The sequence below is a fragment of the Scyliorhinus canicula genome, chromosome 11 (assembly GCF_902713615.1).
Source record: "Scyliorhinus canicula chromosome 11, sScyCan1.1, whole genome shotgun sequence".
In the NCBI taxonomy this organism is placed as follows: Eukaryota; Metazoa; Chordata; class Chondrichthyes; order Carcharhiniformes; family Scyliorhinidae; genus Scyliorhinus; species Scyliorhinus canicula.
Window position 1 is genome coordinate 52026936 of NC_052156.1, and position 15638 is coordinate 52042573.

The 15638-nt window shown below is 45.4% G+C and overlaps 1 protein-coding gene across 11 annotated transcripts in view; it reads right to left on the bottom strand.

The window, feature by feature from the left end:
• magi1b (membrane associated guanylate kinase, WW and PDZ domain containing 1b) overlaps positions 1–15638 on the bottom strand; it is a 535264-nt gene that overhangs the window by 319663 nt on the left and 199963 nt on the right. Inside the window, exon 1 of one of the 11 annotated variants that reach the window (XM_038810580.1) lies at positions 3536–3671. The exons of the other annotated variants lie outside the window; for them this stretch is intronic. Within the exon in view, the coding sequence (XP_038666508.1) occupies positions 3536–3656 (121 nt within the window). The 5' untranslated portion in view covers positions 3657–3671. Of the gene's footprint in view, positions 1–3535; positions 3672–15638 lie in introns of those variants that run through there. 11 annotated transcript variants of the gene reach the window in all.

Here is a 15638-nt window from a genome sequence, read left to right on the forward strand (position 1 = left end):
CCTGTTTGTGGCCAACGAACAAGAGGAAGAATAGCCGGGTGTCCAAGAATCAGGGGGAAATGAATGGGAATCGGGGGGAGGAGGGCTACGGGTTCGTTATGGGGGTTTGTTCTCATGGTTTTATGCTTATTTATTTTTCTTGTTAATTTATTGTTTCTATATTGGAGGGGAGGGGTTACTGTTTTTCTCTTTGTGATAAAATTTGTTGTTGAAAGAGTGAATAAAAATGATTTCAAAAAAATATTTTTTTTTTAAAAGATAGAGCTAGGCACCGTGGTGGTGGGTGTGAGTGCTTCATTGGGATGGTGTGGGAAGACTGGGTCACGTGGGGTAATGTCTATTTAATTGTTATTCTATATTCTCTTTTTACACTATGTTAATATTCACTTGTTAGTTTTGTTATTATTGTTATTACTGTTCTTTTATGAAAAATTCTGCAAAACCTGAATAAAAATATATTTTTTTAAATGAATGTCGGGAATTTTTATACCTGTGTCTTGCAGTAATGTTATTGAAAAGAACTAAGGTATACAAATATTATGTCTGCTAAAACTATGATTAAGGGGTTAACAGCTGGCAAGTTGTGAAGTCACTCACAGTGGCGCTGGGTCTGTTTTCAGTTGCGTTTTTCAGCCCTGCCCTGTGTCTGTTCTTTTTGTTTAATTTTCAGAGTTCTGCTCTGGTTATAAAAAAGGTGTTTTTCAGACTGCTTCTCTCCCAAGGACTTTGCGAATAAATCTGTACACCACTGAATGTTAATTATATTAATTAGTGGCATTTGACCTGTGTGCGCATTTTACTTAATGGAAATTTTAGAAGTAGATGGTGAAGTAAGCTCATGGACCTTTATTCTTTTTAGAACTGTTTAACTGTTAATTGAAAAGCTGTTTTTTTTTTCTTGGATGTTAATGGGGTTGATCCTGTGTTAACAATAAAGTTTGTTTTCATATGAACAATCACTAGTTGTCAGTGGAATCACTCCTGGAGCAAAGTTTACAAATTCCTCACAGTTTACAAATTGAAAAATTGTTGGGGACTCATCCACTTTCCTAATATAAACTGAGGTCTTATCCGGGTAACGTAACAGTTAAGAGAGGCCAATAGCGTTCACATCAAGATCCGTGAACAAAGCAGTTCAAGTGATAATATTTTCTATTTCAAAGAAGTCAATAACACTTCTATATCCGCAGGATGTGTTAAGAGTATGCTAAAAATAATCTACTACTGTCAGAAGTTATGGACATGGTACTTTGAGGCAAGACCGCGGGAGCAAACTGGGGGTTGAAGCCATATGTTATCAGAAGACTTGATCTATCCACATAGGCAGGTCGTCTCTTCTGGGGAATGAGGGTCATCATTTCCCCATTGTTAAGGAACCGTGTCCTAAACCAACTTCATAAGGGTCATTGTGGGATAATCAGAAGCTATTTTCAGGGGCCAGGGCTCAACAGCAAAATTGAGAAGATATGTGTTTGACTTTTGCAAAGGTTCAAAAGCTGTCACCACTAGTACCATTACACTTATGGGAATGACCAGAAGGACCATGGTAAAGAGTTCATGTAGATTATGCCAGACAATTCAAGAGACAAATGATTTTCATTGTGGCAGATGTGCATTCAAAATGGCCTTAAGTTGCCATTATGAAGATTTTGTACAAAGAGAGAATAGGAAGACCGAGTGTGATTTTTGCAAGATTTGGTTACACTGTTAGCGACAATGAACCACTGTTCACTTCGCAAGAAGTTACAAATTATCTAAAGGAGAATGGAATCCCAACACATTTCATCTGCTCCTTATCATCCTGCCACAAATGGCTGGCTGAAAGATTTGTTGAGACAATGATGCAATCATTGAAGGTAACTCATGAGCAAAGATGATTGTCTGAATGACTACGCCAATTCCTGCTGACATACAACACATTCGACGACCCAAAGTTCTCTGGCATTACTCACGATAAACATCAGTTAAGCACAGTGTTTGATTTGCTCAAGCCGCCCAAGCCAAGATAAATTGTTGAGAGGAAACAGCAAAGTTAGGTTTTACGACATGAGAACTGGGCTAAATGCCGTGTTTTTCAGAAATGTCAGGAAGTACTGGCAAGGATTTACACTACCAGTGAGAAGTGGATATCTGCCGTCGCTTTAGAACAGAGTGAGCCGGTCTCTGACACCATTTAAACTTGGGATGATGGAGTGAGGAGAAGAAACACTGACCAACTTCTAGCAACTAGAACTAGTTTGCCAGAGATGATCAACCAAGAGTCCACAATAAACTGTGCCAAGTGAAGACCTGGACATTCCTGGGAACCTGACAATACCAGAAACAACTGCGTAAGACAAGACCCCAGTTGAGGACACTTCAACACCGAGTTAACCTCCGAACACTACGTAGACTCCGGTTGAAACAACTACGGATGACGCTGAAACTGAACCAAAAACACCAGAGATTGCAGTCAACACAAAAGAGGAGACACCTGAGGTTCGTCGACAACTACACAGAAATCTACATCCTTTGAAATATCTGTTGTGCTGATTAATTATTCATATTGTAAATTTTGATTGTGAACATTATGTTGTGTTTCACTGCAGAAACCTTGAATGTTAAGTGGGAGGAAAGTGTCGTGTATTCATATTTGATCCTAGTAGGAACAAGGTCACTTTAAGAGTCCAATCACATGACGTACTGATGAGATCAGCCGTTTTGCACAGGCAAACAGGCAGCCTAGTAACCAATAGAATACACACCTTTACAGTAAAACTCTTGTGTCTTTGTCACTTTGTCGTCTGCAAGCCTATCCTTTAAAAATAGCACAGTGAGAATACAGATTTTGTTCCAAGTGAATTTTTCACAATTACCGAGACTAGCTTTATATTCCAGATTCATTCACTGAATCTGGATTCCACCAGCTGCTGTGGTGGGATTTGAACCCATGACTCCAAAGCAGTAACCTGGGTCCCTGCAGTACGAGTTCAATGGCATTACCACAATGCCATTGTTTCTCCCATAGTATAAGTAAATGAGTTTGTCAGCATGAAGCAATGGTAACATACTCACCTCGGGCTGAGAAGATTGTGGGTTTAAACTTTGCTCTATGACTTGAGCACACAATCTAGGCTAATACCCTAGTTCATGCAGTACTGAAGAAGTGAGGGAGGCGCGGTCAAAGTATAATTTGTCAGGTGAGATGTTTAATCAGCTTTCCTGATAGTTCAGGTGGCTATTGTACATCCCATGCAGAAAGAGGAGCAGAGTATTCTCCCTGTATCTTGACCAACACTCTCTTGCCAAATCTTACCAAAAAGATTCAATTAGATGCAAAGTAATTTGTAATTTCCTCAGCTCATTTCTGACAGATAGGCTGTGCTATTATTTTGTTTCATGTTCGGTCTTTCTTTCACACTTACTCAGCTGTTGAATTTCATAATAGGAACGGAGGATTCTTACACAGGCAATCATATTCAGTCTCCGCAGCCAACAACAAAACACAAAATACAGATTTACTTTTGTCAGAGTTAATTATATTTTCTTCCCTTACCTATGAAAGTTGCACTCTCTGTCAAACTATCCCATTCAGCAAGTTGGCAAAGAACGGCATATGCAAGAGGTCTCCAACTGGGAGCGTAGAGAGATGTGGCGCTGTGATTTAGATCAATCATTTTCACTTTGGAGTTGGAGTCTAGCCAATTCTCTCCTCCTCCTGGCTATATGAGTTAAATGAAAACCAGCTTGGGCAGTCTCTAAACAGTTTCTATTGGGCGTAACCGACAGTCGAGAAGCAACCAAAACTCAGACCAAGCATCCAACCACAAATTGGAACAAACTTGGCCATCCCACTCAGAAAGGTTAGCTGATGTGGAGCAGGAAAAATTTCATATCAGTGAAGCTAAAAGCATCATTCCATTTTGATGCTTGGAGTTGAGGTATAATCGTGGGCATCGGCAGAACAATGTCCGCTTGTGAAGCCAACCACACTTGACTACTGCCGCTGGTGAAATTTAAATTGGTTGCTAGTACCACCCACTATGTTCGATCTCCAATAGAATCTTCATGCCTTTGACAACACCTCATCACATCTAATTTATAATGTAACCATCAGAGCGTGAATGTAGAGGGTTGCAGCAGCTAATCATAGAATTCACAGTGCAGAAGGAGGCCATTCGGCCCATCGAGTCTGCACCGGCCCTTGGAAAGAGCACCCTACCCAAGGTCCACACTTCCACCCTATCCCCATAACCAGTAACCCCACCCAACACTAAGGGCAATTTTGGATATTAAGGGAAATTTATCATGGCCAATCCACCTAACCTGCACATCTTTGGACTGTGGGAGGAAACCGGAGCACCTGGAGGAAACCCACGCACATACGGTGGGAATGTGCAGACTCCACACAGTCAGTGACCCAAGCTGGGAATCGAACCTGGGACCCTGGAGCTGTGAAGCAAGTGTGCTAATCACAGTGCTACCGTGCTGCCCCTAATGCTGGGATCCTACTTGGGTCCTAAAGGTAACTGGGACAATTTGATACAATTCATTTCCAATGTGTAGTTTAATGCGAGTTAAGAGATACCTTTCCATCTCCTGTAGCCCTATGTCCTCCAACTCTGGTCCACTGTGTAGGTGTGCTACTCTTCAGCATTAGCAACAAAAGTTTCAACCACCTTGTCCTACATTCAAGAAATTTGTGGCAGCTGTGGTGAAGGAGTTTTGTGGCAGCTTCACCCAGGAGTTTGAAGCTTGTGGATTTAAGTCTCACTGCAGAAACATGAGCACATAATCAAAGTTTACATTCCAGTGCATTACTGAGGGAGTCCTGCACTGTCAAAGGCGCCAACTTTCAGATGAAACATTAAACAGAGGATCGATCTACACTCTCAGATGAAAGTGAAAGACAAGTGGCATGATTTTGAAAGGGAGTAGGATTAACAGGTTAATGATTATTGTCAAACTGTAATTTGTGGGGCCTTGCTGTGCACATAATCATTCCACATTTCCAATTTTACAATAACGTATATTTCACAAGTAACATTACTGACTATAAAGTGCCATAGAATATCAAAAGCACTACATAAAAGGCAGTCCGTCTTTCTTTCAAAATCCCTTTTTTTCCCCACATTCAAAATCTTCATTAAAACATCTCTGCATACAGTATCTTTAAATGCATCAAAATGTCCAATTTGGGGGTCAGGCACCAACAGGACTGGAAGGCAAATTAGGAGCTTAAAGGAGCTACATTCATAAAAGGTGCTGAAGAGTAGGTGACACTCCTTGTGTTATTTTTAGAAATTAAGTAAAGCTGTTTGGACAAGATAAAGAGGATGTTGTAACATGCCTTAAGGGATTGTAACATGACATTGCAAGAAAGAAGTATGTCATGCTGCAATCCCTTAAAGGCATATCACAACAGAGGATAACTTACATCCCATCATCAGGGAAAAGACAATCGTGTGTGTTGGGGGGGGTGGCGGCGGGGGGAGAGAGAGAGAGAGAGAGGGTGCTTATGGTTGTGGGGGATGGGGAGGATGTTGGCATGTAATCAGAGCCAAACCATACTTAGTATAAAATTATGTTCTGGAGCCTTACCAGTGAACTACGTAGAATAGTCATTTATAACTTTTCCGAACAAATGTGTTCCATATCGTGACTGTGACCAGGACCAATGCACGTGATTCATACCCGCAGATACCATGAATGACCCCATCCCTACTTATTTGTCATTGCAATTCCATAAACCAACAACTGCTTACTAAGTATATACTTTTTCCAATTAACATTCAGATTACGGTTTGGGGAATCTTGATGTACAACTTCAGTGAGGAAACAAAGCTGCAATTTGAAAAAGCTGACTGAGAATAACTGAATCTAATTCCACAATGTTGATGCTGGAGAAAGTAAATGTCTTTATCAATTTATTTAAGATATCAAGTCACTCTGCACAATTTCTACATAATGACCTCTGTATTATTTGTCCAGGTTTAGAGGTTTTAGCAGCAGCTTGCTTTGCAGGTACTATGGTGTGCATCGTGTGGATTCTTACTCCATACTTTCTCCAGGCAAGAGACATTAGGTGATAGAAAATAAGAATTATTCACTCTAGTGCTACCAGCACAGCATTTCAAATACTTCAGTACTCCCCAAAGCAAGGAGAGAATTGTAAAATGCCTGCTTGTTTAATTAGGCCATATGTAGTTGTTTGGCATTGGAGAATAATTACCAGCATAGCAACAACTGACCCGAGATGATTGATTCTTGCACCACATTTATATCACAATGCCTCTGGGTTTTAATAGTACAGAACCTGTGCAGCTGACCCGGAGGCAAAACGTGTCAACATCCAGAAACATTAAAACAGATGCTGGCATTCTAGGCCTGCACTCTGACCCAGCCATGTGATTTTGGCATCATTGATGTGCATGTACTTTGCCCAACTTTGGGGAAATCCTGTAGCCAGAAGAGTAAAATTGGCACACAGAGTAACTGTTCACGTAAACGGTCACAATTCATCCAGTTCAGATGTTCACCTCTTGATTTAATCTACCCTGGGGTAAAAGTAAAGATTTTTAATTCGAGAAACCAATTCATACAAAAAAAAAGGGGCCATTCAGGAGTGTAGGATTACAAACCTTTTAGGGCAATAATCAATGGCTATTGGCATTTGCATGATGTTTGCTGTATAGAACACAAAGGCTGACCCAAAACACAGGCTTGATTCTGAGAAGCTGCAGGATAGGTGGTGGGCCGGCATTAAAAACAGCAGCGCTTGATGAGGGAGGGACTTGGGCCAAGGGACAGAGAGGAGGTTGGGGGCGGAGGCTACCTGGGGGCGGGCCGTTAGAGGCGTGGAGTATGGGCTGGAGGAGGGCCCAAAAAGGGGAATGGCTGATCGTCAAATGGGGGGGGGGGGCAATGAACCCCCCCAACTAGGCTGATCACCTGGAATGTTCAAGGGTTACATGGGCCAGTCAAGATGGCACGTGTTTTCGCGCATCTTAGGGGACTGAAGGTAGACGTGGTAATGTTGCAGGAGACGCGCCTTAGAGTAACTGACAAGATTAGATTGAGGAAAGGCTGGGTCAGTCAGGTCTTTCACTAGGGACTGGATTCAAAGACTAGAGCAATCCTGATCAATAAGCGGGGGTGTTTGAGGTGGGTAGAATAGTTTCGGATGTAGGAGGTCGGTACATTATGGTCAGTGGGAAACTGGAGGGAGTGCAGGTGATATTAATAAATGTGTATGCGCCAAATTAGGATGATGTGGAGTTTATAAAGAGGATGCTGGGGAAGATACCGGACCTGGACTCGCACAGGTTGGTCATGGGAGGGGACATCAACACAGTTATTGCCCCTGGCTTGGACCAGTCAAGCTCGAAAACGGGCAGGGTGCCAGCAATGGCAAGGGAACTAGGGGGGTTCATGAAGCAGATTGGAGGGGGGGGGTTTGGATCCATGGAGATTTGGGTGGTCGAGGGTGAAGGAGTTCTCCTACTCACACGTGCATAAAAAGTGTACTCCCGGATCGATTTCTTCATTTTAGGCAGGGCCTTACTCGCATGGGTGGTGGACACGGGGTACTCAGCGATCACAATCTCGGACCATGCTCCGCACTGGGTTGACCTGCAGGTTAGTAAAGACAGTAACCAGTGCCCGCAATGGAGGTTAGATGTGGGACTTTTGGCTGACGAAGGGGTGTGCGAGTGGCTGAGGAAATGTTTTCAGAATTACCTGCAGGTCAACGACACGTGGGAAATTTCAGCAGCGGTGGTCTGGGAAGCTCTGATGGCGGTGGTCAGAGGGGAGCTGATCTCAATACGGGCCCATAGGAAGAAGGTGGCCAGGGCAGAGACAGACCGACTGGTTAAGGAGATACTACAGATCGACAGGAAGTATGCGGAGACCTCAGACGCAGGGCTTTTAAGGGAACAGCGGAGGCTACAGGCGGAGTTCAGCTTGTTAAGCGCAGGGAGGGCGGTGGAGCAGCTGAGAAAGGCAAGGGGGGGCGATCTATGAGTATGGAAAGAAGGCCAGCAGAATGCTTGCACAGCAGCTTAGAAAGAGGGAGGCAGCCAGGGAGATAGGGAAAGTAAATGAGCGAGAATCTAAATGGCAGCTCCCCCAATCGCCTCGCCTGGATCGCAAACATCTCACTTTTCCCCATATTTAGCTTATACCCTGGTTGGAGAGTCAGCAGAGGTGAATAAGGCGTTTAGGGATTTCTATAGTAGGTTATATCTGTCGGAACCCCCTATGGGGCTGGAGGGGATGAGGCACTTCTTGGGGGGGCTGAAGTTCCCAAAGGTGGATGGGGTGCTAGTAGAAGGGCTGGAGGTCCCAATCAGGTTGGAAGGGATAGTGGAGGGTCTGAAGGCCATACAGTCGGGTAAAGCCCCGGACGGGTACCAGTGGAGTTTTATAAAAGGTTCTCTGGGATATTGGGGCCGGGGTTGATGAGGATGTTCAATGAGGCAAGGGAAAGAGGGGTGCTGCCCCCGATGATGTCACAGGTCACGATTTCACTGATTCTGAAGCGAGACAAGAACCTGGAGCTGTGTGGGTCCGACAGGCCGATATTCCTGTTGAATGTGGACGCCAAACCGCTGGCCAAAATTTTGTCCTCCAGGATTGAGGATTGTGTTCCGGACGTTATTGGGGAGGACCAGACGGTGTTTGTTAAGGGTAGGCAGTTGGTGGCCAATGTCAGAAGACTATTAAATGTCATCATGATGCCCCCGGAAAGTAGGGAGGTGGAGGTAGTGATCGCAATGGATGCAGAAAAGGCTTATGATCAGGTAGAATGGGATTATCTGTGGGAGGTACTGGGATGATTTGGATTTGGGTGGGGCTTTATTGACTGGGTCAGGTTGCTGTATCAGGCTCCTATAGCAAGTGTACAGGCAAATAGGACAGCATTGGACTATTTTAGACTGCACTGGGGGATGAGACAAGGATGCCGCCTCTCCCCACTGTTATTCACTCTAGCTATAGAGCCGTTGGCAATTGCTCGGAGAGCCTCAAGGGGCTGGAAGGGGCTGGTCCGGGGGGGGGGGTCTGAAGCACAGAGTCTTGCTCTATGCAGACGACCTGCTTCTGTATGTATTGGACCCATTCGAGGGGATGGAAGAAATCATGAGGATTCTAGTGGAATGTGGCCAGTTTTCGGGCTATAAGCTAAATATGGGGAAAAGTGAGATGTTTGCAATCTAGGCGAGGGGACAGGAGAGGCGATTGGGGGCGCTGCCGTTTAGATTACAAGGGGGAAGCTTTAGGTACCTCAGCATTCAAGTGGCGCGGGAATGGGATTGGCTGCATAAATTAAATCTGGCCTGGCTAGTAGACCAAATGAAGGACGATTTTCGGAGATGGGACGCGCTCCCGTGTCATTAGCTGGGTGGGTGCAGACGGTGAAGATGGCGGTCCTCCCGAGATTCCTGTTCGTGTTTCAATGTCTCCCCATCTTTATTCCACGGTCCTTTTTTAAACGGGTCAACAAAGTGATCTCTGGCATTGTTTGGGCGGGCAAGACCCCGCGAGTAAGGAAGGTAATGCTTGAGCGGAGTCGGGGAGAGGGCGGGCTGGCGCTCTCAAATTTTAGTGGCTATTACTGGGTGGTGAAAATAAATTTAGAGTACACAATTATTTTTTCCAATTAAGGGGCAATTTAGCGTGGCCAACCCGCCTATCCTGCACATCTTTGTGTTGTGGGGGTGAAACCCACGCAGACACGGGGAGAATGTGCAAACTCCACATGGACAGTGACCCAGGGCCTGGATTCAAGCCCAAGTCCTGAGCACCGTAGACAGCAATGCTAACCACTGTGCCACCCTATGGGTGGCGAATATAGCCTTGATCAGGAAGTGGGTGGTGGGGGAGGGGTCGGCATGGGAGCGTATGGAGGCGGCTTCATGCAAGGGCACCAGTTTGGGGGGATTGGTAACTGCGCCTCTGCCATTCCTGCCGGCACGGTACTCCACCAGCCCCGTGGTGGTGGCGGCTCTGAGAGTCTGGGGGCAATGGAGGAGGCATGTGGGAGCAGAGGAAGCATCGGTCACGAGTCTGTAATACTCACTGGTTTCCCCAGAAAGTATGGATGGGGGGTTCCGGATATGGCGACGAGCAGGGATTGAGAGGATGGGGAATATGTTTATAGAGGGGAGCTTTCCGAGTATGAGGGTGCTGGAGGAGATGTTTGGGTTGGCGAGGGGAAACGAATTCAGGTATCTGCAGGTGCGGGGCTTCCGACGTAAACAAGTGTCAACCTTCCCGCTCCTACCGCTAAGGGGGATTCAGGACAGGGTCATTTCCAGAGGGTGGGTAGGAGAAGGGAGTGTCTCGGACATTTACAAGGAACTTATGGAGTCGGAGGAAATGCAGACCGAGGAGCTGAAGCGCAAGTGGGAGGAGGAACTGGAAGGAGAGATAGAGGATGGTCAATGGGCGGCCGCGTCGAGTAGAGTCAACGAATCCACAACATGTGCCAGGCTCAGCCTGATACAATTCAAGGTTGTTCACCGGGCTCACATGACAGTGGCCCGGATAAGCAGATTCTTTGGGGTGGAAGACAGGTGTGCAAAATGTGCGGGAGGACCAGCGAACCATGTCCGCATGTTCTGGACATGTCCGCAGCTTCGGGGATTTTGGCAGGGGTTTGCAGATGTCATGTCCACGGTGTTAAAAATAAGGGTGGCGCTGAGTCCAGCGGTGGCGATTTTCGGGGTGTCGGAGGACCCGGGAATCCAGGAGGAGGAAGAGGCAGACGTTCTGGCCTTTGCTTCCCTGGTAGCCCGGAGACGGATACTATTAGCTTGGAGAGGCTCAAAGCCCCCAAAGTCGGAGACCTGGCTATCAGATATGGCTAGCTTTCTCTGTTTGGAGAAAATCAAGTTTGCCTTGAGAGATTCACTGTTAGGGTTCCCCCGCAGGTGGCAACCATTCGTCGACTTCTTCGCGGAAAATTAATCGTCAGCAGAAAGGGGGGGGGGGGGGGGGGGGGGGGTTAGTTTAGCTTAGAGTAGGGGGTTAGTAGAGGTGGGACCTGTAAGGGAGGGAGACGGCTTTTGCACTATGTTTATAGTTTTATGACATTGTTTATTGTGTTGTTATGATAACAAAAAATACCTCAATAAAATGTTTATTTTTTAAAAAACAGCGGCGCTGATCCATTTGTGGATTCCCAGCTTCATCCCACCGCAGGGCCATTAATGAAGAGAGTGGGGACATGCTGGAATGGCATGGCTATCTGCCTGGACGTTATTGGTTCATTAATGTCAATTAAAGGAGGCCAACAGAGATTTTCCAGTCAGCCTCCAAATACTCTCAGACTACAGGAGTCAGTTTAACTGAAACAGACCGCGGTAGAGGCCAGTGGTCCAGGCCTGGAGTCACTCCCTGCTCACCTGGATGCTGCAGCAGCCAACCCTGTAGAAGCCGCCCCCCAACCACAATCATCCCCCACCCCTATAATGATGGCCTGGCTGCCAAAGTCAATTTTTAATTAAAGTTTTAAAAAGGCCTCCACCCTCTCTCCCATTCACCTTGCATTAAAGCCAGCAGCTCCTTTCAAGATGAAAGGTCTCTGATTGGCCCACCATACCTAATTCAATGGTGGGCATGCCCTCTGGCAATTAATTAATTACCCCAGGAAAATCACTTTTGAGTGAGCATTTCCCACACAGTACAGACTTCTGACCCAGATTTTAGCCTGATGGCAGGGTTCAGAAGCCAAGAACGAAAATCTAACCCACAGTTTTTAACTGAAATATCTGACTGACTGTATTTTACTGTGAAAACGACAGGCTGCCATCTGCCACCTCCACATTAAACATTTGGTTACCGAGGCCTAATTACATTGGAGGTGGTTGGGCCTCACAAAGCTAAAACAAATGTCTCTAATTAGCTCTGCAAATCCTACAATGGGCCAATGGCAGATGGGAGGGAAGGAATTTCATGCTCTTCCCTTTCACAAACAATTGAAGTGGGTGCCTTTCTCTAGCTGTCTGAATTTCTATCAGGATTTATCCCCAGTGAAATGATTGGATACAGGTTGGCCCCGAGTGGTGTTGCTGTCGGCTAAATTAATTGTACAGCTCTGCCTGGATGATAAACAGCCGCTCTGGCAATGCACAACCACACTGTATGGTGCATTTATATTTGCCTGGTTTCAGCATCTGAAACTTTATTACATGCCGTGGCACCTAGGATTAGCTTTGTTTTGTCATTTTTTTTTTAAAAAGGTCAGTCAGTGTCAATTCTAACCTGGGAATAACAGATGGAAAGATAACATGGGCATGGGATTAGAGGAATGGATTCCCCCCATGTCAATATAATTCTTTTAATCATATCTTTACTTCAGTTGTTTAACATCATATTGTGCAGCCCATCCCCACTGTACCTCAACAGCATCATTGTTATGGGCCCACACTTGATCATCCTGGCTTGATTTTGGATTCAAGGAAATTGATGTCCTTGAGCCATCTCCCAGCATATACATGACTAAATCTGGCAGCAGCTTCCGGCCCTCAACAACTGGGTCGACCAGTTTGCTGCTAAGACAAGAGACCCTGATTTTGCAATATAAATGCCAGGAGCCATTTTTCCACACCAGCCTCTTGGAGTCTGCATTAACTGAAGTCGATATTAATGGGAGGAGAAGGGGCTTAAGACACTAAAGGATTTGTTTCTTAGTTGGGGGGTCGGTGGGAGGGCTGGGGGTGAGGGGAGCTATGGGCGATTCCTGATTCCTTTTTGTCAGTTGTTTATGTGAACATGTGGGTGAATGTTTTGGGCTTGGTGGGAAGATGGGATAGTTGTTATTGATATGGGGATTGGCATATTTGTTACTGATTATTGTTTATTGTTGGTGGGTGTAAATTGGGGAGAAAATGTGAAAAAGGAGAATAAAGAAATATTTAAAAAAAAACTAAGGTCAATATTAAAGCAAGCTATAAATGCAACAAGAGACCTCCACAAAGAATGAGATTGACGGGGTAAATTTCTTTAATCTGGTGACTCATGGTTTGTGTTTTCTGCTCGTCATAACTAAAATAAGACAAAACACTTGATGCGACATTTAACAAATCTGCACTAGCTTCAGACATATCTGCAGTTTATCCCTGCTGGCTCGTTGGTTCTGCCCAGCCATTTCCTTCACCGATCCATCGTCGTCAACTTCTTTCGAATATAAAGACAGCTTCAGAATTCTGCGCAATCTTCACCTGTGTACTTCAAGATGATGTAAGCTTTATCTGCAGCCCCAACAGCTCAGAAATATGAGCAACAAAATATTACCATCCCAGAAAATGAGTGAGGGCATTGCAATGCAGGATTAACCTATAACCATTTCTTCTGATGCTGCCTGTTCATGTAAATTCTAGCAGCATGCAGCCCAGTTTGAAACTCATTGCTCAGTGGCTGCACTCCTGATTAGCTGGTCCAAGATCATTCAAGGGGGGGGGGGGGGGGGGGGGTACCACTTAGAGCTACCCTGCACCTTTTAAAGGCGAGCTGCATTCTGGTTTCAGCAAGTATTTAAAGGAGCTGGAGAAGACAGTCTACCCTACGTAAAGGGTGACTATGAGGGAGAGAGTGTGCTCCAACATTCTCTGATGCAGCACTGGAAGTTTTGTTTCAGGAGGCAGACATGAGAGAGAGCCTTAAAAGGGACAAACTTGGTGATGGCCGTGGGAGCAAACTATCCCCAAGGACCTCAAGTGATCAAGATCAGTCAATATATTTTTTAATGTCATGTCCTTAAAACTGAATGACTTGCCTCACACATACATCACTCAATTCATCATCCTCAACACTCAGCCTTCAACAATCTTTATTAATCAAGACATCTACCTCACATTCATAGCTTCACCTCACTCTCAAACAGTTGGCACTGCTGTTAATCTCACACCCACATTGCCCAGCTTGCACGCATTGCCAGCTTTTCAAACATGGCAGATTTTTCACCCAACCAGCTTGCATCTCACTCATTGATACCCATCACTCCTTCTGGCAGGCTGTTGGTGCATAATCGCAGGCAGTGGGAGAGAGCCAAAGGGCAGGAGCAACTGAATGTTGTCACCTCAATGGCATTATTACAGAGGCCACAGCCAGCGGTGCACTAGCCAAAACCAGTGAAGGTGGCGGCATTCTTATGCCTAATCCTCATTTATATCCCACCTCCATCTCATCCACAGGTTATTTTGATTTACATGCTGCAGATGTCTAAACATACACATCCTGTGTTCCCTTCAGCCTCAAAAGCAGTGTTAGATGAGGAAAGACTGAGACTGCTGATGAAGAAACTCCATAATTCCCTCTCAAATTTACAGGAACCTGCTCGGAAACTGACAGGGTGCATACTTTAGAAGCAGGATCCGTACTGAGTGAGATATTAGACACAAGTACCCATCAGCCAGAGCAGAAGACAAGATTGGGCAGGCACCTGCTCCCCAGAGGGTGAAGCTATACATAGGTTCTTCTGCAATGTCCAAGGATGGCGTGGTGGCACAGTGGTTACCACTGCTGCCTCAGAGCATCAGACACCTTGGTTCTATTCCAATTTCACATGACTGTGTAGAGTTTGCACATTGTAGCCACCTAAGATGGACACTGGGCTAACAAGATGGAGAACTGCTAAGACTGCAGGGAAAAAGCAGTTTAGCCAAGACAAGCAGTCTGCAAAGACTGATTAGCATTTTGCACGCAGCAAAACTAGTTTCTGGCCAGGTGGAAGATCTCAACCAAAGGTGTTAATAGCAAAACGCTTTGCATATTAATGAGGCAATCCAGATCTGGGCACACACAATGGCAACATTTGGGTTTGAATAGATACTTTAAGTGGATGTCCAGACAGAGCGGCACCAAAGGTATCCACCACAAGAGACCATAGAGACCGCCCCCTCCATCGAGGAGAGACCCTCACATTGGGGGATTCGAAAGATATCGATTGGGAGCTGATCCAATCGATACCTGAAGGTAAAAGCCCGCCCCAAAAAGGCACGGACATTGGGGGCCCTATAAAAGATAGACCCCCACACATGGTCCGGTCTGTTTTTGTGCTCCGGCTTTGACTTCGACCCAGAACTTCGACTTGTATCCTGACTCCAGCCGCCGAACTGTAAGTGACAATACGACGCTCGCTACGCGGACCAGCCCCACTAGACCCCCAGCGACCAGCACACTCTCTGAAGGTTACAGACCAAGATCGAAACGAAGGCCTCGCTCCCTGACCTTGCCTGTTCCTGTTTAGTTAAGTATTCTGATCGCTTAGTTTAGTTGTAGCTTAGTCCCTTAGCGTGTGCATGCGTATTTATTATATTTGTAATAATAAATACTAATTGTTTGGAACTTACTAATCGGTGTATAGTTTTATTACTTTGAACCTGACCTTGGAATATTTGTGAGGTGTTTATACGACACCTGGCGACTCCCGAGCTGAAAATACACATATAGAGCCTAGCAGTGTTAAGCACACGGCCTTTAAACGGAGGCGTGTTAATACACTCCAATAAACGCGAATTACACTCAAGTAAAACGTGCAACAACATTCGTCCAGAGTCTGCGTGGGTTTCCTTCGGGTGCATCTATATCCTCCCACAATTCAAAGATGTGCAGGTTATATGGATTGCCATGCTAAAATTGCCCCGAGGTGGCAT